This window comes from Muscardinus avellanarius (assembly GCF_963383645.1).
Source record: "Muscardinus avellanarius genome assembly, chromosome: 15".
Taxonomy (NCBI): Eukaryota; Metazoa; Chordata; class Mammalia; order Rodentia; family Gliridae; genus Muscardinus; species Muscardinus avellanarius.
In genome coordinates this window covers 90,033,381-90,057,351 of record NC_137801.1, presented here as the reverse complement: position 1 = coordinate 90,057,351, position 23,971 = coordinate 90,033,381, and the positions used below count along the sequence as shown (strand labels likewise).

Genomic DNA, 23,971 nt, shown 5'->3' with positions numbered 1-23,971 from the left:
AGTATCCCTGCTCACTATCTGAAGTCTCGTTTCCTGATCTCTCTCACAGGAGAGAGAACATGGCCCTTCACTTCCGAGGCTGGCTGATGTCTCAGCAGAGTTCTCCAGCCCCGCCTAGCTTCCTGCAGACGGCATGGCCGTTCTTTATGAGAGCATTCCACTGTAAGTTGTCATCCCAGGCTTTCGTAACCCGCCCATCTGTCAATGGATACCTATGTTGGTTTCATAACTGGCTGTTGTGAATTGTGCTATCGACATGGATATGCGTGCATCACTATACCCAGCAGTGGTATGGCTGGGTCAGGATGGTCCGTCCAGTCCTGAGGAAACGCCGCACCGATCCCTGTAGCTAATCTGCAATCCCAAGAGCGTAGAAGGCGCCTTCCCCACCCTCAGCAGCGCTTATTACTGCTTGCACTCCTAACGACTGCCATGCTGGCTGTGCGTGGATGGAATCAGTGCAGTTCTGTATTTCTAATGATTTTGAGCCTTTCGTATATTTATTAACCATCTGTATCTCTTCTTTTGAGAAGTATTTGTTCAGTTCAATTGCCCACTTTTCGAGTTTCTTCCCCTTAGTTTTAAGGTCTTTGTATCTTCCAGTTATCAGGCCTCTGTAAAGGAGAAGCTGGTGAAGACCTCCTCCCATTCTGTGCACTCTCTCCTCAGACTCTCGTTCCCTTGGCTACACAGCTTTTAAACGTAGTGCCACCCACTGATTGTTTCCTGAGCTCTGGCAGGGGGGGGGGGGTCTTACTGAGGACGGGTCTTACCATGCCTATGTGTTGGAGAGCTAGTCCTGTGCTCTCTAATAACTGCAAAATATCTAGTCTCATTTCTAGGTCTATTATCCATCTTGAGTTGACTCTTGCATAGGGCAAGAAACCATTCCCAACACCATTTATTGAAAAAGCTGTCTTTTCACGGTGTATGTTTTGGGGACCTTTGTCAAAAAACACTGGCTAAGCCAGGCATGGAGGCCCATGCCTATAAATCCTAGTACTTGGGAGGTTAAGACAGGAGGATTGCAGGTTCAAGGCCAGCCTCAGCAGCTTAGCAAACCCCTCCGCAATTTAGGGAGACCCTGTTTCAAAATAAAAAATAAAACAGGGCCAGGGTATAGTCCAGAGGCAGAATACACCTGGGTTGTATCCCCAGGACCACACAAAAAACCCCACCCCGGCCATTAGGAGTGGGAGGTTTGTTGGTTTGCCGGTTTCCTCTTCTCCATTCTGTTGTGTCTGTGCCTGTCCCTGCCGATGCCACGCTGTTTTGATTACTCTAGCTCTGGAGTATAACTGAAGGCGGGTACTGCGATGCTGCTGGCATGGCCCTTACTGCTTGCAGCTGCTTTAGCTACTCCAGGCCTTTTGTTTTTGCATATGGACTTTAGGATTTTTTCTAGGTCTCTGAAGGGCTTGCAGCACCACAGGTTTATGGCTCATTTATACCAGCGCCACCATACGCACTGTAACACATCACACTACGCCTTATCATGACGGCTCCAATGCCAGGAGATGGTAGCAGCTTTTCAGCTCCATCGTAACCCTAAGGACACCATGGTAAATGTGGCACATGTTGACCAAGATGGAGCTATGAGGGCATAACTGCCTGTCATTAGTCAGAGCCGGGCGTGGTGGGCAAGCTTGTAATCCCAAAACCCAGCATTTGGGAGGCTGAGACTGGAAGACTGCGGTTCACGGACAGTCTCAGCTACTTAGTGAGGCCCTGTCTCACAATAAAAAAAAATAGGGCAGGGGGTGTAGCTCAGAGTTCAAATGCCCCTGGGTTCCATCCCAGACCTGCAAAAAGGAAAAGAAAAGAACAGAACAGAACGTGAAACCCTGTTTCAACAAAAAATAAAAATAAAAATAAAGCCGAGCATAAAGGCGCACGTTTGTAATCCCTGTGCTTGGGAGGCTGAGACAGGAGGATCGCACAGGTTCGAAGCCAGCCTCAGCTACTGAGTGAGGTTCTCAGGAACTTAGTGAGACCCTGTTTCAAAATAAAGTATAAAATAGGTCTGGGAGTATAGCCCGGAAGTAGAAAGCCCCTGGGTTCCACCCCCAGTACCACACAAAACAATAAAAATAAAAATAAAAATGGCTGGGGGTGTAGCTTGGAGGTAGAATGCCTCTAGGTTCAATCCTGAGTTAAAAAACAATGTATTTTTAAAAATCCAACTTTATGAAGCCAGGTATGGTGGCGCAAGCCTGTAATCCCAGTACTTTGGAGGATGAGACAGGAGAATCACAGGTTCATGGTCGGCCTCAGCTACTTAATGAGGCCTCTGCAATTTAGTGAGACCCTGTTTCAAATAAAAAGTAAAAAAAAAATAGAGCTGGGGTATAGCTTGGAGTTTACTCCCCAGTACCAAAAAAACAAAAAAACAAAAAAATCCAACTTTATGCTCTTTACCAAGACAGAAGCAAACTAAAGTTTAAAAAAAATGGAATCCTCTGCCAAGTCTATCAACCATGAACAAGTGAGATCTATCCCAAGATTGCAAGGTTGATTCAACAAAGAAAAACCACTATGCATCGTGGCATATGCCTATATCCACAGCACTCGGAAGATTAAAAAAGGAGAATCACTTTTTCTAGACTAGCCTCCGCAAGAGCAGAACTCTATACAACCTAGCAAGACTCTATTTCAAAATAAAAAATAAAGCCGAGTGTGACGGCACATGCACGTAATCCCAGTACTTGGGAGACTGAAACAAGAGAACTGAAGGTTCGAGGTCAGCCTCAGCCACTTAGGGAAACCCTGCTCAAAAACAAACAAAAATAAATGAAACAGGACTGGGGGTGTTGCTCAGAGATAAAATGCACCTAGGTTCAATCCCCAGTATCACCAAAATAAAAATAAAAAATAAAAACGGCTGGGAGTGCTGCACAGAGGTAAAATGTCCCTGGTTTCAACCCCCAATATCACACACAACCACAAACCTTGAGTAATCCACACTATACATAGGATAAGAGACCAAAGAATCTTGTGATTATCAATAGGTGAACAGCACTAAACTGAACCAAATATCCTTGCATGGTGAAAGCACACAACGACTAGGACCAGAGGCAACTCCTCAACCTGACTAGGAGCCCTACCCAAGCACAGGGCCCTGGACCAGGGGTCCTGCTGCTGCGGAGGGAACAGCAGTGTTGGCACTTCCTGTAAAAACTAAACATAGTTACCTGTGGCCCAGTCCTAGGAGGACAACAGACGCTGAAGCACAGAGCCACCAAGAAGCTGAATAATGTTTACTAGCAGGATTACCCGCGATAGCCAGAAAACATCAGCCATGTGGTGTCCTCATTTAATGGAGTCCTTAGAGCACCTGACTCTAGACTGAGAAGAAAGCCCACTTCAGTATCAGTCACAGCCCTTACCAGGGCCTAGTACTGGAAACCCAATGGCCTGAAGTATTCAGTTGTATTACTCATGGATTATATTCAGTTTCTGGCTTGTGCAATGTTTCAGAATCAGGAAAACTAAAACAGGTACTCTGTATCAGAGTACAGCATATGTTCCCTTTTTTCTCAGAAGTACTGAGGATGAAACCCAGAGCCTGTGGGCATGCTAAGAAAGCACTCTACACTGAGACACATCCCCATCCCGAGCCGAACCTCACAACAAAGGAAGGCCTGAAACCAATGACTCGAAAAAAATGACTGACACCTGTTTTAAAAGGATTCCTCCAAAAACAAGAGCAAAATGCAACTGATGTCTCATTGGATAATAGGCAGTTATCCAATTAAAATTAAGAGAGAGAAAAAGAAATCTGGGCACCGACTGACTATAGACAGCTACTTCACTTCACCAGTGAAGACGTCATGTACGCACTAATCTGTCTTAGAAAAGTCTGTATTTTAAGCCAGCGTGGTGGCGCACACTTGTCATCCCAGCATTTAGCAGGCCGAGACAGGAGGCTCGGGTTCACAGACAGCCTCAGCTACTTAGGGAGGGCCTTTGCAACTCAGCGAGACCCTGTTTCAAAATAAAGAATAAAAAAATAGGGCTGGGTTGTCGATCAGAGGCAGAATACCTCTGGGTCCCTCCATAGTACTGCAGAAAGAAAGAAAGAAAGAAAGAAAGAAAGAAAGAAAGAAAGAAAGAAAGAAAGACCTGTATTTCAAGCCAGGCATGGTGCCACATGCCTGTAATCGCTGTACTTGGTAGACTGAGACTGGAGGATCATAGGTTAGAGGACAGCCTCAGCATGGAGTGAGACTCAACCTAAGGAGAACCTGCTTCCAAATATAAATGGCTGAGTTCAGTCCCCAGTACCACGAGAGAGACGGACAGACAGACAGCGCGAGAGCACGCACTCGAGCAAGCACACTGTATTTTGAGATATCAGGATTCTTAAACAAGTATAGCAAATATTCCTCCCAGATTTCAAACCAGTTCCAGGATGGGTTCTAATCAGTATTTTTATTTTTTTTATTATTTATTTATTTATTTTGTGTGTGGTACTGGGGTTCCTGGAAACCCTTCTACCTCCGGGCTACACTCCCAGACCTATTTTTTATATTTTTTTATTTGGAAACAGGGTCTCTTAAGCCAGCCTCGCTGGCTTCGAACCAGCGCGATCCTCCTGTCTCAGCCTCCCAAGCACCCAAGCGCTGGGATTACAAGCGTGGGCCACCACTCCCGGCCAGTATTTTTATTATTAAAATTATGTAAACATAGCTGGGCGTGGTGGCGCACGCTTGTAATCCCAGCATTTGGGATTCGAGGACTGCGGTTCGAGGACAGCCTCAGCTACTTAGTGAGGCCCTCTGCAACTCAGTGAGACCCGGTTTCAAAATAAATAATAAAAAAGAGGGCAGGGGCTGTAGCTCGGAGGTCGAATGCCTCTGGGTTCCATCCTCAGACCCGCAAAAAAAAAAAAAAAAAAAAAAAAAAAAAAAAAAAAAAAAATTATGTAAACATGGCCGCCACCGCTAGGGCAGGCAGTGCTGTGCCGTGAGAATTTCAACGCACTCTTAGGACAGCCGTGTGCTGTGCTCTATCGACAGCACCGTGTCACACGGTGTGTGACAAAGGGAGGAGTGTGCCGAGTGTCACTAACACAACATCTGAGCTCTGCTGCAGTCTTTCATCTTCTCCTGCTGCCCCTTCTCTTCTATTACACGGGTCACACACAGGAAGCTAAGCCCTAACTCACTCCTCAGGTAGTCCATTTCTTTCTCTCTCTCTGTTTTGCAGTGCTGGGGAGTGAACCCAGGGACATTCTACCTCTGAGCTACAACCCCAGCCCTATTTTATTTTTTATTTTGAAATAGGGTCTCACTAAGTTGCAGAGGGGCTTGCTGAGTTGCTGAATCTGGCCTTGAGCCTGTGACCCTCCTGTCTCAACTCGCAAGTACTAGGATTAAGGTGTGTGTCACTATGCCTGGTTTAAACAGTACTTTTGATAAGAGTTCAGTAAGTTGATCATACACATACAGCCACCTTGAAAAACAGCTATCTTTACAAAAACACGGGAAATTATTACATTAACAGCAGAAAAAAATCTGAATTCCTACAAATAAGCCAAACAAGAAATATGTGCAAGACTCAAAGAAAATAAAATTTTACTGATATACAATTAAATTAAGCAAATAAAACAGAGAGGCACATCATAACACCTGTTCCTCACTATATTTCAGGCACTTACAATAACATCTGACAGTAAGTGATCAGACATTCAATACTTAGTATTATTTATATATGGTGTGTTTATTATTTGGGGAAGTTTTCCATTTTAAGTTGTAATATGGTATCAAGATATTACTACATAGCAAAAGCCCTTTCTAAGTACAAAAAGGAGTCCTAGGACAAAAAATTTTGAGAACTACCTTTCTAACATAACCAATGACAGTTCCCTGGAAAAACAACGCTTTTCCCACCTTCCAGATCACCTGCCAAGTCACCGTCAGCCCACAGAGCCCATGGACACGTGACAGAAAGGGCCGAAGGAGCTCCGGGGAGGCTGGAGGGACCCGCAGGGTCTGTAAGCTGCTTTCTTACTTGCTGATGGCAAACTAGGACTTCTCCCTACCAAGTTCTAAAGTGTCAGTAATAGGAAAAAGCTAAATCAAGAGAACTCGCAGATTATGCATTTTCCAACCGAAAAAAATCCAAGGATATGAGTTTTAAAAATTAAATCAATATATGCAAGAAAGCAATTAATTTCTACATGAACTAAAAAGTACTGAGTATCTTTTATCCAAAATGCTTGGGACTGCTGGGCGTGGTGGCACATGCGTGTAATCCCAGCATTTGGGAGGCTGAGACAGGAGGATCAGGGTTCAGCTCTTTTCAACTCAGTGAGACCCCGTTTCAAAATAAAGGATAAAAAACAGGGCTGGGGGTGTAGCGTGGAGGTAGAAGAACCCTGGGTTCCATTCCCAACACTGCAAATAAATAAATAAACAAACACACAAACAAACAAACAAAATGCTTGGGACCAACCAAAAGGGTTTGGATTTCGTACTGTTCTAGATTCTGGCGTATTCACACGTCTCTATCCGGTATCTTGGGGATGGACCCAAATCTAAACATGAGATTCTCTGTTTCACACACACCTCACACACAGCACATGGCAGCTCTACACGTGGCCTTTAGCAGAACTGCGTTTTCAGGAACATGTGTGTCGTGTCGTGATCAGAGTTTCAGGTTCTGGTGTATTTCACATCAGACATGCTCACCTATACTTTCTTTTCTTTTTCTGTGGAACTGAGGCTAGCACCCAAGGGCATCCTACCTCCGAGCTACACTCCCAACTCTATCTTGTACTCTATTCTACAGCAGAGTCTCACTAAGCTGCGAAGGGCCCACTGAGTAGCTGAGGCTGGCGTGGGCCTGCCATCCTCCTGCTGCACCCTTCCAAGTACTGGGACAAGTGTGAACACCCACCAGCTCAGCCTCTCCTTTCAATTTGGGCTGTTTCTTCTGAGAAACTTTGCAGTACCTGGTACAGTCACAGATCCTTCTAGAACAGATTCCTTAGCAAATCACCATGTTCTCTCTCTTTTTGTTGTCCTGGAAATTGACCCCAAGGGCATTCTGGCCCTGAGCTTCCCTCTCAGCCCCTACCTTGAATTTGAAGCAGGGGCTCCGAGTTGCCGTCTCACTGGGTTGCTGAGGCTGGTCTGGACCCTGCACTCTTCCGGGTTACAGAAGTGCACACCATGCCCAGCTGATCACCTGGTTTCTATAAGAGGACTCTACCACCCTACCAGACCTGGTTAGGGTTAAACGACCAACACCAGGCAAGCTCTTAAAGGTCGGGAGCCGTCTTAAGGACAGCAGGATCTCCCACAAAGAGAGGTGGAAAAGGACAATTGGCCCGCCCTAGTAAGAGTCTGTAGTTAAAGCAAGTCCGGGGCTCACTACACTGGTCACCCTCCGCTGGTGTGGACAGCCACAGCACAAGCCACGTGGTGCTGAAGCGCCCAGAAGGCCACCAGCTGCACTGCCTAGGGTCCCAGTGACCCACGAGCCACCACCTTCTGCACCTCTTGGGGAAAAGGCTGTGCTCATCCCATGAATTACAGTGACGGCCTGACTCCTTGTAACCTGAAAAGCCTAACTACCACTTAGTAATCACCTCTAAATAGGTCAGATCACCTTTAAATAGATGACGTCAGAGAGAGAGCAGAATGAAGAATTAGTGTCTAATGGGGAAGAAAATAGGAAATCTAGACACTTTTTCCCTACACACATTACTAAGGGACCATCTGTTACACTGGGTAAACAGAAAGGCAGGGCATCCCGAGAGCAGCAGGAGCCACGAGAACTCCCCGGCAGAGGACGCCTGGGAAGGCCCTGGGACAAACTGCAGCGCTGCCAGCTTCATCTGTGGATGCCGGATGCCAGCCCTGTCTCAACAAGAGTGCCCAGTCGAGCCAGGTGTGGTGGCACAGACCTGCAGCCACCGGATGCCAGCCCTGTCTCAACAAGAGCCCCCAGTCGAGCCAGGTGGTGGCACAGACCTGCAGCCACGGGCTCAGTGAGACTCAGCGAGGCCCTCAGACCTCAGTGCGGCCCTGTTTCTAAAGAAATAGTAACAACAGGGCTGGAAGTCCAGCTCAGATGAACGCCCCTGGGTTCAATCCCAAGTACCAAAAAAAAAGTTTCCCTCATCAACTGAAAAAAGGCATGAAAACTTGCCAGACACCCTATCAAAAATCTCATTCTCAGCTGGGCGTGGTGGCCGCGCTTGTCATCCCCGCGCTTGGGAGGCTGAGGCAGGAGGATCGCACAGGTTCGAAGCCAGCCTCGGCTACCTAGTGACGCGCTCAGGAACTTAGTGAGACCCTGTTTCCAAATAAAGTATAAAATAGGTCTGGGAGTATAGCCTGGAGGTAGAAAGCCTCTGAGTTCCACCCTCAGTACCACACACACAAAAAATCTCATTCTCCAAATTATACAAACAGGATTAGAAATCTACAACTTAGTATTTAAAGTTCTAGAATCCCAAAAACACAGAGAAAAATACAGTAAATACCTGTCACTTATAAAACAAAATATATGCTATACAAATAAAATTAGATAAGTAAAATTAATTGAACATCAATATTGAGTGGCTATGGAAGTGAGGAGTAATCCTGAGGATTAAGAAGTCACATATCCCCACACTCGGGAGGTGGAGACAGGAGGATCGCGTGGCTTAAGAGACCCTGCTTCCAAATAAAATATATAAAATAGGTCTGGGAGTGTAGCCCGGAGGTAAAAGGGCTTCCAGGAACCCCAGCACCACCAAAAAAAAAAAAAAAAAAAAAAAAAAAAAAAGAAGTCACATATTCTATACTCTTTCCAAAAACTGAAAGTAGCGCTATGGTGTTTTGTTTCCCTAGTCCTGAGATCCAACCCAGAGGTGCTCTCACCACTGAACTCTACCCGACACCTGCGCTAGGCTGAGACAGCTGCTGCTAAGTGGCTGCAGCCGGCCTGCCTCGCCTCCCAGTCACTGCAGGGTTAGAGCAGCCCCTTTCCTGACAACTAGTGAGCACCTGCCAGCTCCACCAGGGCAGAAGCTTGCTTGGTTTAGACGGCCTGGGATAGGCCGAGACATGGTGTGACAGTAAAGCTTCTAACCCAGGGATCTTCACACAAGAGCCTATGAGCAGATACAGCTCACTTCACATGAAGAAAATGAATCCTGAAGGAGGATGATCTCCTTCCGGACCTTCTTCCCAGTCTGCAATTCTGTCCCTTTACAAATATTCAAAATAAGGCCGGGCGTGTTGGCGCTCACTTGTAATCCCAGCATTCAGGAAGCTGACACTGGAGAGGATTGCAGTTCGAGGGTAGCCTCAGAACTTGCTCCGCAACTTAGTGAGACCCTGTTTCAAATTAAAGAATAAAAAAATAGGGCAAGGGGTGTAGCTTGGAAGTACAATGCCCATGTCCCATCCCCAGACCCGCAAAAAAAAAAAAGCAAATATTCAAAATATCCTCAAAAAAGTAGTTTAGATGCAAAAATGGTAAACTCACAAAGTTTTAGAACTTACCTTCCCTCACCCCTCAATACTTCATGTGGAATAAAAAAGTTAAAAAAAAAAAAAAGCCAAGCAGTTCTGATCAAAAGGGGCCCTGTGCAAAATCTGAGGATTTCTTAGCATAGTCTGAAAGGTACTCAAGCAACAAAGTCCATGACACAATAAAACAAACATATATAAGCTTTAAGATGATATGTGAGAAAATACTGCCACCACTTCCCTTCAAGATGAGCCAAAAAGTAAAAACTACCGATTAGCTGAAAGAGTATGGCAAATCGAGTGTCACTCTTTCTATACCACCGGACCACTGAACAGGCTCCAGCGTGTGCAGTTTAAACTACACCATCCACAAGAAACTTTACCAGTGAGGGACATTAACTTTTCATTAAAAATACAGAATAAATTTCACCCCTCCCAATGACGTTTTTCCATTGTAAAAGCCTGAAGAGTAAAAAATAACATAAGCATGTATACTTTTATTTACTTTTTTCTTTTTTTGGTGGTACTGGAGACGGAACCCGTCTACCTCCAGGCTACACTCCCAGACCTATTTTATATTTTATTTGTAAACAGTCTCTCTTAAGCCAGCGAGGTTGGCTTCAAACCTGCGAAGATCCTCCTGTCTCTGCCTCCCAAGTACGGGGATTACAAGCCTGTGCCACCACGCCTGGCCAGCATGTATATTTTTAAATCTACCCTAAGGTGATCCTGAACCAAACACAGGTATTGGGGGCAAAACTAGTTGACAATCAGGAAAAACAGAAAACTGACTGAACAGATGGAACCCAGGGGCATTCGACCTCCGAGCTACAACCCCAGCCCTATTTTTTACTTTGAAAAAGGTTCTCACTGAGTGGCAGAGGACCTCACTAAGTAGCTGAGGCTGTCGGAAAACCACGATCCTCCTGACTCAGCCTCTCAAATGCTGGGATTGAACGCGCGGGCCACCGCGCCCGGCTTGGGAAATACTCTGAAAACTCACTCCTTCGCCTTGACGATGGCACCGTGGCTGTGGCCTATGTTCATGTGGTGAGAAAGGGCTGTCCTTTCAGAGCCGCCTGAGGACTTGCGACGCAGGGCCACAGGCTTGCTGTGGAGTCCCCAACAGGTAGGTGAGCCCGGACTGGTCGGCACTGACGGCAGGAACCTCATCCGTGCCTCTACGTTTCCATCTTACTGTCCGCATATGGCCAAAAGTTGTCCTCGGAGGAAGAAACGAGCCCGCGCGCCCACCAACTCCTGTCCGAGTGCCAGACTCCACTTCCCGCCCCTCTCCGCCGCTCCCTCCGGGACAGCTCGGTCCGCGCCGGCTCTGCGTGCGCCGCTCCACGCGGGCGGGCTGCGCCGAGGCCGTCCGGGCGCCACGTCCGGCCTCCGCCCGCGGCCTCGGGCCGGGCAGCCGGGCAGCCGGGCAGCCGGGCGCCGCGGCGAGGCACAGCTCCGGCTCCGGCTCCGGCTCCGGCTCGGCGAGGCCGCCCGCCGCCCGCCCGCGGCCCGGCGCCCCCGCGCCCCCGCGGCGGCCCACCCCGCGCCGCCGCCTACCCGTCCTCGCTCTTGTTTTTCTGCTTCTTCCCCATGGCGCGGCGTGCCCGCGCGCTCCGCCGCGGCTCCCCGGCGCTCGGCCTCCCGTCCGCTCCGGCCTCCGCCCGCCGCCGCCGCCGCTCGCACCCGGCGCTCCGCGAGCCGCGCGCTGGGACGGCGCAGGTGGTGCGGCCGCCCCGTGCGCATGCGCGTCGCCCCGCCGCCGCGGCGTGGGCACGCAGCGCGGCCAGCGAGAGCGGCGGCGGCTAGAGCGGCAGCGCGGCCACCGAGAGCGGCGGCTAGAGCGGCGGCTAGGGCGGCGCCCGGCGGTCCAGCGCCCCCTGCCGCCCGCGCCGGGCAGCGCCGGCGCCGCGCACAGCTTCCGGGCGCCCGGGCGAGCCGGGAAGCGGCGGGCACGCACCTGCCGGCGTGGGAGCGCGGCGGGAGCCTGGCATCCCGTCTCTTCCCTAGGCCTTCATTCTCAGCCGCCCCGAGTTAGTAAAGCACCACGCCCAGCGCACGCCTGTGATCCCAGGACTTGGGAGGCTGAGACAGGCGGATCGCAAGATCGCGGTCGGCCTCAGCTACTTACTGAGGCCCTGTTTCAAAAATTGAGAATAAAAAGTCAGGCTGGGGGTGTAGCAGGGAGGTAGAATGCCCCTGAGTTCCACACACACAAAAAAAATTTTTTTAATAATAAAATAGGGCTGAGGTTATAGCTCTGGTGTAGAATGCCTCTGGATCCAATCCCCAGTGCCGAAAAAAAAAACAAAAAACAAAAAACGAACCAGTGCCGCGCCCTCCACAAGGGGCTCGAGAGGGAGAGAAATGCAGGACACATCAGGGCTTCGCGGGAACGTCCATGGAGTATAAACTGTCTACAGCCACAAAAGGAAACACACCGAGGACCCAGCCACCGATTCCCCAATACAGGATTTGCTCTTTGCATTCAAAGGCAGAGCACGTTCTAAAACTTCGTGTTTGGGGAAGTCAGGAAGGAAGCGTCTGGGCTTGCTCTACCAGGCGCTGGGCAGGTGCCGTGGAGACTAAAGATTTGCTGTGCGTATCTACTTCGACTTTGGAAAAGGGGACACGTCCAACCGTTTCTGATTTCATAACCAGAGAACAGTGCCTAAGAAACTCGGCGGACTCCAGCGTGGGCACGAACTACAACTCCCAGCACCCTTTGCGCCGTCCCATACGGCAGTTTACCCGGATGGAAGCAGAGCGGAACAGACACTCTTGGTTCCGGATGGCTACGGGGATGCGCACGCGCAAAAGCGCTCGCCGCCCGCCGCCCGCCGGAACAGCCCCCTCTTCGGGCGTCGCCCGTGGTGTCGCGAGAAGACTGCAGCCGGTAAGAAGGCGGAAGCGACGGCCAGGTCGCCGCCGCCCGCAGCCGCTGCAAAGCCGAGTTCGGAGCGGACTGTTCTTTGGGGGCTGCTGGTCTCTCCGTTCCTAGACGACCCGGAGAGCCCGGGTGAGACCATGGCTGCTGTCATAGTCGGCCACCGCGTCGCGGCGTGATGGGCTCAGCCTCGGCGTCCGCGGGTCCGGAGGGCGCGGCCTGGACGCGGGCGTCGGGCCGCGGCCGGAGCCCGGGCGCATGCGCCCGAGAGGCTTGGCGGGCGCCCCGCTCGCCCGCCCCACCCTGCCGGGCCGCGGCCTGGGAGTACTGCGGGGAGGCGCGGGCCCGGCGGGCGTCCGTAGAGAAGTCGTGGACGTGCTTTAGGAAGTTGCGGGCGCGCGGTGTCCTCGCCCCGTCCTCCCGGTTGGTCTGTAGAAAAGAGTCCGAGAATGTAGTTTATGGAAAGTTGCCCGGACGACGTCGCCGGCCCTTACGCCCTTGTGCGCGCAGGTCCACCCGCCCCAGGCCGCCCTGGTGGTCGCTTCTGCTCCCGGTGACTCTGGATTGGAAGCGCAGCTTGTTTCACGGCGTCTGTGGGGCGCTGCCTTCAGGACGACTTGGACAGAACTAAGCGAGCGTTTGTTCAGTACCTGCTGTGTTCTGAGCACTGCCGGCCCTGGGCTTGGTGAACAGGGGCCCAAGGGGGCAATCGGACCTCAGCCCAGCCCTGAGGAGGCCCTTGACCTGCTTCTGAGAATCATTTCAGGGTGCCTCAGAAGCAAGCGAGTTCAAGGCTAGCCTCAGCAGCTTGGCGAGGCCCTGCTTCAAAATAAAAGGGCCGGGGATGTCGCTCTGAGGCAGAGAACCTCTGGGTTCAATCCCCAGTACCAAAGAAAAGAAAAGCAGTTAAAGATTTTCCCACCTCTAGTCGAGTGCTTGAGGAACAGTGTTACACTCTGGAGTATACCTTATTGCTAGAATCCTTGAAAATAAGAGAAAACTTGGTTTATTATCTGCTCTTGTTCTTTTCTTTCAAGTTTGAGACGCCTCTTCCCCGCACCAGGGCTGAACCGTACTATTCAGAAAAATGGACGCTGATGGTTCTGTTGACATGTTTTCAAAAGTTCTGGAGAGCCAGTTGCTTCAGTCAGCCAAACTAGTGGAGGAACAGTTGGATTCGGAAATTCAGAAACTGGATCGCATGGACGAGGACGAACTGGAACATCTCAAAGAAAAGAGGCTTCAGGCGCTAAGGAAAGCTCAGCAGCAGAAACAAGTAACCTCTCTGCCCTGCTTTCTGAAATTGCGCTAACAGTATGCTCCTAACACCTTCCGTATACACGTGCCGTGGTGGTTATGTTGCGTCCCGCGGTTTAAAATCATCTCAGCGCAAAGCATCACATCGCCGTTAAGACATTACCCTGGAAGCTGGGGTTGTAGCTCCGTGGTGGATCGCATGCACAGGAAGAAACGTTAGGGGGGAGTAGCCCGCCGGTGTAGATCTCAGAGCGAGGTTACTCCTCTGCTCTGTGTCTCAGTCCACGCTGGGGTCCTGGGCCTTTCTTGGTAGCTGTAGGTCCCAGTCACAGTTTGGTGTGGAGGACCTTTCTAAAAAGTGCATGGTGCTGGTACAGATGCCTTTTAAGCTTTGCACCAGCTGCTGCTCTAGACACTTCGGTGTACATGGGCTTATCTTCATTTTCATAACAGCGCACTAAGGTGGCGGCTTCATTGTGTCCACTCAACAAAGTGAGAAACTAGAATTCGTAGCTGGGCGCGGTGGGCATGCTTGCAATCCCAGCACTTGGGAGGCTGAGGCAGGAGGATCGCACAGGTTCGAAGCCAGCCTCAGCTACTGAGTGAGGCTCTCAGCAACTTAGTGAGACCCTGTTGCCAAATAAAATATAAAATAGGTCTGGGGATATAGCCCGGAGGTAGAAAGACCCCGGATTCCACCCCTAGTACCACAAAAAAAAAAAAAAGAATTCTTGTCTGTAAGGGCTGGAGTGGGCGTTGAAGCTGGTGCCACCTGCCCGCAAGCCCCGTACTCCTTGGCATTAAACCCACATGCCAAAAGGAAGCGGCTTCCAGCTGGGGACGGGCTCCTGCGCCCGCTGTCCGAGAAGCTGAAGGGCGGGCTCGCGTGATGAGGCTCCCATGGTGCCTTGGGAAGTTGGGTGGGCGCGAGCCCTTCAGCGGTCTGGACACCACCTGCGTGGACTGACTGCGGAGGACAGGGCCTGCTGGGCAGCACAGACGCAGCAGCCACCTCCCTGGGGTGGTCAGCGATGACCCCGGGCTCCCGGCTTCCGAGCTCTGCCCACCCCACCCCCACCCGAGACTGACTGGGATTGTTCGCTAGCTTGGTTTCTGCTGTGGGTGGAACATGGTTTTAAAAGCTTTGCTGATCTAGGAGCATTGCTGTGTGGTAGAGTGCTTGCCTGGCATGTAGGAGGCTTTGGGTTCTAACCCAGTACTACCAAAAGAAAAGAAAGCCTAGTGTAGCTCGGATCTAATGCTTTAGAGCACAAATTACAAGCATGAAAAAATACCTAAATTTAAGTATCTAGATTGTAAGTTTCTCAGGTCTAAATATGTATTTTGAAAGTTCTGACAAAGCAAGTGTTGTAAATTACCAAGGCGACACTTACCTCACTGACATGGAGGCAGTCATGCTCAGACACTAGTTTTGTGTCAACACCAGAAACAGGAGGGCAGACTGCTCAAAGGAATCATTTTAGCTGGGGGGGGGGGGGGGCACACCTGTAATCCCAGTACTTGGGGGCAGAGACAGGAGCATGGAAGGTTCGTGCCAATCTCAGCAATTTAGGCCCCATTTCAAAGTGAAATAGGGCTGAGGATGTGGGTCAGAGGTAGGATGCCCCAGAATTCAGTCCCCAGCACCACAAAAGAAAAAAAGGAATTTATTTCCTCTACAAGATAAAATAACTTCATTACACAACAATGTAGTGGTTAGAAAGCCAGGGGTGGTGGCTCATGCTTGTAATCCCAGCATTCGGGAGGGGAGGCTGAGACTGGAGGTCCTGGGTTCAGGGACAGCCTCCTCAGCTACTTAGTGAGGCCCTCTGTAACTGAGTGAGACCCTATTTCAAAATAAAGAATAAAAAAAAAAATAGGGCAGGGGGCGTAGCTTGGAGGTTGAATGCCCCTGGGCTCCATCCCCAGACCCACAAAAAAAAAAAAAAAAAAAGAATGTAGTGGTTAGGACACCAGTGTTATGGAGAGAGCTATTTCACATGTATACTATCTCACCTCTCCCACTAGGAATGGCTGTCCAAAGGGCACGGAGAATACAGAGAAATCCCAAGCGAGAGAGATTTTTTTCAAGAAGTCAAGGAGAGTAAAAATGTGGTTTGCCATTTCTACAAAGACTCAACATTCAGGTAACTATGATTCCTACCTGGATTTCAAACATGGGCTGGTTAAAGGACTACAATATAGAAACATATAAATGATTATTACTGAAAGTCACTAATATTCCCATGTAGACGGCTTATATGTCCTGAACTCTTAAAAACATTACATAAATGTACATGTAAGCCAGGCAGGGGGTGCAAGCCTGTGATTCCAGCTGCTGGGAAGCGGAGCCAGGAGGAGCGCAAGTTCAAGGCCCGTCTCAGCAACTTGGCATGGCCCTGGGCTGCACTTACGGGTAGAGGGTCTGCCTGGCATGTGTGAGGCCCTTGGTCCAATCCCAGTATGAGAGGGAGGGAGGGAGGGAGGGAGGGAAGGAGGGAGCTCAACAGATGTACACCTAAAGTCCTCCTGGAAGAAAAATCATTCCTGCTTTGTTTTAAATATAGCTCTAGTGGCAGGAGTTGGGGGTGGCTCACTGAGCCTGTTTTTGTACTGGGTTTTGAGCCTAGAGCCACTCTACCTGTGAGCTGTCCCTCCAGCCCGTTAAGGACTGTCGGTACCCTTGAGCTGAGCTGCTGCTCCCCGGCGCGATTTCTGAGCGGCACCAGCCGGTCTTCCTGACTTTAAAGCATGGCACTGTGTGTGCACTTCTGAATCTTAAAGTTGTCTTCTGGATTTTGTCAAGCTCGGGTTTTTTCCTCTTGAAGCTGTCCTGTATGAGATACCACGAAACATGCTTAAGAGAAACGAGATCTGAATTTTTAGCTTTTACCATAAATGTGACCCCTTTCAAGAACACTTTTATGATTTAAAAGCATGTTGTCTTTAATATTTTGGTTTTGTGGTGCTGGAGTTGGAACCCAGGGGCACTCTACCTCCGAGCTACACCCCCTCCCCTATTTTTTATTCTTTTACAACAGGGTCTCACTGAGTTGCAGAGGGCCTCACTAAGTAGCTGAGGCTGTCCGTGAACCACAGTCCTCTAGTCTCAACCTCCCGAATGCTGGGATCACAAGCGTGCCCACCACGCTTTTAAAGACATATTATTAAGGCAAACCTGACCTTCTGGAATGCTCCAGTGTCTGTAAGCGCCTCGTTGGGCAGTTCACCCTTGACCTGGAAATGAGGTCATCTGACACCAGACACCAGCTTAGGTTTACTGCCAGAGTTTGAGACTCAAGCAAGAAACTATAAAATCAGATGCACAATATGTATTTTTTAAGAGAAAAGGCTACTGTTTTAGCTTTTGTGTGTAGTATTAGGGATTGATCTGGGGGCATTCTACCGCTAAGCTACACCCTCAGCCCTTTTCTTTATTCTATATTTTGAAGCAGGGTCTTGCTGAGTTGCAGAGGGCCTCAGCAAGTGACTGAGGACAGCTGTGAACCTGCATTTCTTCTGTCCCGCCTGCCCAGCACTGGGACTACAAGTGTGCACCACCACACCAGCTTGTTTCTTGTTTTGAGGCAGGGTCTTGCTAGGTGGCTGAGGCTGTCCTTGAACCCGTAGCCCTCCTGTCTCAGCCTCCCGAGTACTGGGATCCCAGGAATGCACCACCCCACTGGGCTCGCTCTAGCTTTTGACTTCCTGTGTATTTTTACTTGCAGGTGTAAAATACTAGACAGACATTTGGCGATCCTCTCAAAGAAGCATCTTGAGACCAAGTTTCTGAAGCTGAATGTGGAAAAGGCGCCTTTCCTCTGCGAGAGACTGCGGGTCAAGGTCATCCCCACGCTGGCGCTCCTGAAAGACGGGAAGACGCAGGACTACGTCGTTGGCTTTACTGACCTGGGAAACACAGATGACTTCACCACAGAGATGCTGGAGTGGAGGCTTGGTTGTTCTGACATTCTCAACTACAGGTAACCTTTGGCCAAAGGAAGAATGTCTACTTGATATTTATAAGGCAATTTTTGTATCTTAACATTTATTTTGTGAAATTAAGATCTGAAACGTAAACATTAAGTGGCTGAAGCATAAATAGTTGCTTGAAGGGAAAGCTGCCTGCCACTCCTCGTCCTGGGGGTCAGTCCCAGCACCGTGAGCTGGCTAGGCAAGGCTCTGCCCTGAGCCACCCTTAGCCTCTTACTAGATTTTGAGACAGGTCTTGCTAGGTTGCCCAGGCTGGCCTTAAACTTGCGGTCTTCCTGCCTTGGCCTCCTGAGTAGCTGGAATTACAGGTCTGTATCAGCCATGCCCAGCGAAAGTGTATTTCTTTTTTGCTTTTTTTTTTAATTATATATAGATATAGATATAGGTTTTTTCAGTACTAGGGATGGGACCCAGGGGCATTGTACCTCTGAGCTACACCCCCCAGCCCTGTTTTTTATTCCTTTTTTATTTTTTTGAAACAAGATCTCACTGAGTTGCGAAGGGCCTCGCTAAGTACCTGAGGCTGTCCATGAAATGCGATCCTCCAGTCTCTGCCTTCTGAATGCTGGGATTACAAGCGCACGCCACCACGCCTGGCCCAAAAGCACATTTCTTAAAATGTTACCTTAGCATACCAGGCGTGGTGGCGCACGCTTGTAACCCCAGCATTTGGGAGGCTGAGACAGGAGGATTGCACAGGTTCAAAGCCAGCCTCAGCTACTTAGTGAGGCCCTTTGCAACTCAGTGAGACCCTGTTTCAAAAATAAAGAATACCCGGGCGTGGTGGCGCATGCTGGTAACCCCCGCGCTTGGGAGGCTGAGACCGGAGGATCGCGGTTCGCGGACAGCCTCCGCTACTTAGTGAGGCCCTCTGCAACTCAGTGAGACCCAGTTTCAAAATGAAGAATGAAAAATAGGGCAGGGGCTCTAGCTCGGAGGTAGAATGCCCCTGGGTTCCATCCCCAGACCCGCAAAAAAAATAATAATAATAATTAAAAAATAATAATAAAGAAAGAAAGAATAAAAAATAGGGCTGGGGACATCACTTAGAGGTACAGTGCCCCTAGATTCCATCCCTAGTACCGCGACCAAAACAAACAAACAAACAAAAGTACCTTAGCACAGTCTTACAGCACAATCAGATTTATAGGTGATACTGAGGCTTGAAATATACATGGCTATAAAAGTTTTCAGCTTGACAAATGATATCGAAACTAGTTCTGATTGTTTGTTTTTGTGTTTTAGGATTTTTTGGGTTGCTGGGGATTTAACCTAGGGCCTCACACACGCTAGACATGCGTTTTACGCTGAGCTATCCCCCCACCCGCCCCACCCGCGAATTCTCTATTATCCTAGAAGCCCAGAGTGTCGCCCAGAGTCAACGCTTCCCCGCTTCTCACCCCACACAGTATTTTCTTGGCCGTGCTGGGGATGGAACCCAGAGCCTTGTGCATGAGGCAGAAACCACTGCAAAGAAGATTGTGTTGGGGTTTGAGGGGCTTTTTGTTTGGTTTGTTTCACCTTGTGCTGGGGAACAAACCCAGCGCCTCTTGCTTGCTGGTGTAGCGGCAAACCGTGGAGCTGCACCTCCAGCCCTGAAGGTTATATTTTAAAACATTAGGGTTTTATGTAAATATTATTTCCTCACTGGTATAACCTCAAAAATACAGAAAGGTCCGTGGTTAGCTTACATTGCCTTTTGGTATGTATGGGTGTCCTGGGGATTGGTCCCAGAGGCATTCTGCTTTCCAGCTATTCCCCCGCCTGTTCTCTCTCTTACCTGGAAACGGTCTCATTAGGTTGATGAGCGTCTCAGGACTTGCGGAAGCTGTCCTTGAGCCTGCGATCGTCCTCGGTCTCCCAGGTGCTGGGCTTGCGGGCGTGCACCACAGCCCAGCCGGCTCCGCTGCCTCCTCTAGACAACAGTCTCTGCGCACTGAAGACACTCCGTTACTTGTGCACCTCGCTTCCACTTGTACAGCCTTTTACGGTTTTCTTTTTTGTCGTACAGGGGATTGGATCTAGGGAAATTCTACCTCCAAACCATCCCCCCGGCCCCATTATATTTTGAAATAAGGTCGCACTAGGTTACTGAGAGTCTCACTAAGTTGGTGAGGCTGTCCTCAAACCTGCAGTCCTCCTGTTGCAGCCTCCCAAGTACTGGATTCAGGCATGTGCCACCACACCTGGTGATAAATCATTTATTTAGTTCCATGAAACAGAACCTACTATTTTTTGTTTTGTTCCTTTTCTGATTTGAAAAAAAAAAAAAATAAGTAAAATGGTGCAGTTTACTAGCATTCCGGTTGTCGTGCCTTTCCCTAAGTAGAAAATTGTCTCCCGTTTTTGGTGCTGGGAGTTGACCCTAGAGGCATTCTACATCCAAACCCCCAACCCAGTTTTATTTCTTATCTTGAAACAGGGTCTCACTAAGTTGCCAAGGCCCACTGTGTGTGTGTGTGTGTGTGTGTTACTGGGGGTGGAACCCAGGGGCTTCCTACCTCCAGGCTATACTCCCAGACTATTTTATACTTTATTCTGAAACAGGGTCTCACTAAGTTGCTGAGAGCCTCACTAAGTAGCTGAAGCTGGCTTTGAACCTGCACGATCCTCCTGTCTCAGCCTCCCAAGCACTGGGATTACAAGCGTGCGCCACCACGCCCGGATCTTGATTCATCTTTTCTCTCTCTCTCTGAATCTCTCCTGGTCATGCATAATTCATTTCTGTAAGACTGGGATTTATTTTCTATGTATTAACATAAACTATTAATGGTTAGGCCAGTGCCAGGGCCAGCGGCCGATATCGGAGCCTTCCGTGAAGCAAGGCCGCTACTGAGGCCTCCGAGGCCTGGATCGGAGCCTGCCGAGGGGTTAGGCCGATGCCGGGGCCATCGGCTAGCATCAGAGCCTGCCGTGAGGAAGGCCGGTGCTGGGGCCTCCGAGGCTGGGATTGGAGCCAGTTGAGGGGTTAGGCCGGTGTCAGGGCCAGCGAGACCAGAATCGGGGCCTCCCATGAGGCAAGGCTGCTGCTTGAGCCAGCGAGGTCTGGATCAGTCCACCGGGTAGCCAGGCCACAACTGGGGCCGTCAAGAGTGGGATCGGTATTTGCAACATGGCATGCACAGAGAAATATCGCAGAAAATTAAAACCAGATGCTTCCCCTAATCAGCAATAACTAGGAGGAAAGGGGCAACAGGAAGTGGTCGAACTATAGAAAGGGCCCTATAGTGAAGCAATTAAGGTGACCAATCAGAGGGTATGGAATAGGGGAGGATGGAGCCTCTTTAAAAAGCAGGAGGTACATAAACAAATGTATCAAAGTTAATCACCAAACAAGCATGGGATGGAGGGAGGGGGAGGGAATGGGATGGGGGCTGGAGGAGGGCTAATTGGATGATGTGTGCTTGTATATCCTCTCAAGTCTTGTATTCCAGTGTGATGTATGATTACAATGCACCAATAGAAATAAATTTAAAGAAATAAAAAATAATAAGTAAACTATTAATGGTTATTTCCAAAATGTATATTTTGAAACGATTTCAAATTTTAAATAAGTTTTTAAAAAGCACAAGGAAGGTTTTAGGAACCATTTAAGTAGAAATCATACTCTATTTCTTTCATTCTAAATACTTTGATATGTATTTTCTGTGTGATGTGTATGGTATGGTATCAAATGGTATGGTATGGTACTAGGAATTCTACATTCAACCTCTGAGCTATACTCCCAGCCTGTTTTATTTTTTATTTTGAAATAGTGTCGTACTTAGTTATCATGCAAACCTGCAATCCTGTTGCAGCCACCCAAATATTAGGATTACAGGCAGGCGCTACCATGCCCAGCTTCCATATTTGTTTTCTAAAAATAAAGACATTGTATAGCCACGGTACAATCATTAAAGTGGGAATTGTCTGTTTTTGGTGTTGCTATAGTAGAGGTTGAATCCATGGGCATTCTACCTCCGTGCTATACCCATGCCTGTAACCCAGCATTCAGGAGGCGGAGACCGGAGGATCATGGTTTGCAGACAGCCTCAGCTACGTAGCAAGGCCCTTTGCAACTTGGAGTAATAGGGCTAGGAGTGTAGCTTAGAGGTACACTGCCGCAGTGTTCAGCCCCTCGCTCCATCCACGGCAAAAAGTTAACCAGGACCAAGGCCTTCAGCAGGCCATTAGAAGTGCAAAGCACTGCCCGTCCTCATGGTGACAAGGACATCCGCCACGGGGCCAGGAGCCCAAGATGAGCGAAGGCGGCGCTCCCCACGCTCCAGTCGAGGCCCTGCGGCGGTCGTGAGCGGCCGGGAAAGCACGAGCAAATACCGCCCTGCGCCACCCGGGGCGCGGCCGCTGACCGCTGGTCGTGCCACGTCTCACCCCGACACGCGTCCTGGACGCTCGTAACATTCTGTACGTTTATGTCACAGCGAGGACGGCTGGGTTTTTATCTTGTGTTTTTAATATTCCCAGTGATTATGTCATTGTGAGGAGGGGTTTTTTGCAACTTAGTATGTCAAACACATTAAATCATAAAAGTAAAATTTATTTCAAATTTGTTTTGTGTTTTTGTTTTTAGTGGAAATTTAATGGAGCCGCCATCTCAGAGCCAAAAGAAATTTGGGACAAACTTCACAAAGCTGGAAAAGAAAACTATCCGAGGAAAGAAATACGACTCCGATTCAGACGATGATTAGGCTCGGTTGGTCTTTGTAAATCGCCTGTTCTTTCTGTTCGCCTGTAAGTTTGTTTTCTACACTGTTGTTTCAGTCCGCTGTTCGTCTGCTCCTCCCGTTCGAGGGTGTTGGACGGGCTGAGGCAGCGAGCAGCGCCTGCCTGCCTTCCGCGTGGCCACTGCGGTCGAAGGAGCTTCGGGTTCCCAAGCGACTGGAAGGGTCTGGATTCTGTTTGAGATTGATTTTATCGCAACGACGCTTACATCCTTGGTTTTACCACAATATGATTCTTACATCTTTATACCACTTACAGTGGTGTTTTTAATCTTTTGAGATGGAAATAAAAATCCGGCACACTGTCCCAAGGCTCGTTCCTCGCCGTGTGCGATGCCGAGGTTGGACTCGGATCTCTCCCGCTAGGCTGCGCTCGGCCTTCGCCCTTTCCTTTTGAGGCGGAGTCCCACTGAGTTGCCCAGGTCGGCCTCAAGCTCTCAGTCCTGCTTCAGTTTCCAGAGTAGTTGGGTTTCGGGTGTGTGCCTCCATGCCCGGTAGTGGGTAGTGACCCGACACCCCTGCTGCCCCAGCCCCCTCTGCCCATCACAGACGCCCTTGGGCGGTCCTCCTGTCTACCACAGCCGGGCGGCTCCAGCAGGTCTCGAGTCCAGCGCAGTGGACCTCCCATGTGGCCTGGCGTGGGGGGTGGCACTTCCCGTGATTCTCTTGCCGCACCCCCACCACACCTCTCAGGAACTAGCCGCACTCGAGCTGCGGTCCCCGCAGGCTTTGCTTATTTATTAGCTGTCCGTTTCTCTGTAGCTGGGGACTCATTGTGTCCCCTGCTGGGCACAAACTCCTGGGCTCAGGCAGTCCTGCCAACCTAATCTTCCCTGGTCGCTGGAACCAGTGGTGTGGCACCACTTTGGTTATTGACACGCCACTTAACCTTCCCAGCAGACCAGTTATGTTAGCATTCATATTTCAGATGGTGTGCTAAGCTAATTAGACTAATGGGGGATGAAAGCCAGGCATGGTGGCACAGTCCTGGAATCCCAGTACGTGGGAGGCCCAGACAGGAAGATCACAGGTTTGAAGACAGCCTCAAAAGTAGTGAGATCCTGTTTCAGAATAAAAATAAAATAAGACTGGGGGTATAGCTTGGAGGTAGAATGCCCCGGGGTTCCACCCCTAGTACCACACACAAACCACTTATGATACTACACAGGTGCTTGATTGTGACGCCTGTGGCAGCCCACTTCCCACAGGGAGGACAGACTCACTGTAGAGCGAGGGTCGGGTCCAGGTGAAGCCAGGGGCTTGGAGTGTAGACAGGAGCGCACAGGGGTAAGTCAGTTGGGTGAGGGGCATCTGGAATCGGCGGCCTGAAGAGGCCCGACCCGGGGAAGTCGACTTGAGCCAAGTGGGTCAAGAGTTCAAAACCAGTAATATCCACACGGGGAGGCTGAGATAGGAGGACCGCGCAGGTTCAAAGCCAGCCTCAAGTACCCAGTGAGGCTCTCGGCAACTTAGTGAGACCCCGTTTCCAAATAAAATATAAAATAGGGCTGGGAGTATAGCCCGGAGGTAGAAAGCCTCTGGGTTCCACCCCCAGTACCACACACACAAAAAAGAGTTCAAAACCAGTGCTTTTTAATTTGTATTGTAATATATGTGTAGATGTATGTTTCTAGTACTGAGAA

General features: G+C 49.6%; 2 protein-coding genes across 2 annotated transcripts in view; one reads left to right on the top strand and one right to left on the bottom strand.

Moving 5' to 3' along the window:
* Nucleotides 1-11,114, bottom strand: part of EIF5B (eukaryotic translation initiation factor 5B) — a gene marked incomplete at its 3' end in the record, with an annotated part of 44,264 nt that extends 33,150 nt beyond the window's left edge. Inside the window, exon 1 of the mRNA XM_080711129.1 lies at nt 11,031-11,114. Within this exon, the coding sequence (XP_080567255.1) occupies nt 11,031-11,065 (35 nt within the window). The 5' untranslated portion in view covers nt 11,066-11,114. The remainder of the gene's footprint in view (nt 1-11,030) is intronic.
* Nucleotides 11,115-12,277: 1,163 nt separating this feature from the next.
* Nucleotides 12,278-22,295, top strand: TXNDC9 (thioredoxin domain containing 9; the record flags this gene model as incomplete). Its single annotated transcript, XM_080711523.1, has 5 exons — nt 12,278-12,366; nt 13,395-13,633; nt 15,643-15,761; nt 17,343-17,597; nt 22,178-22,295. Exons 2-5 carry the CDS (start codon nt 13,445-13,447, stop codon nt 22,293-22,295), a joined length of 681 nt encoding a protein of 226 aa, XP_080567649.1. The 5' UTR covers nt 12,278-12,366; nt 13,395-13,444.
* Nucleotides 22,296-23,971: the final 1,676 nt, after the last annotated feature.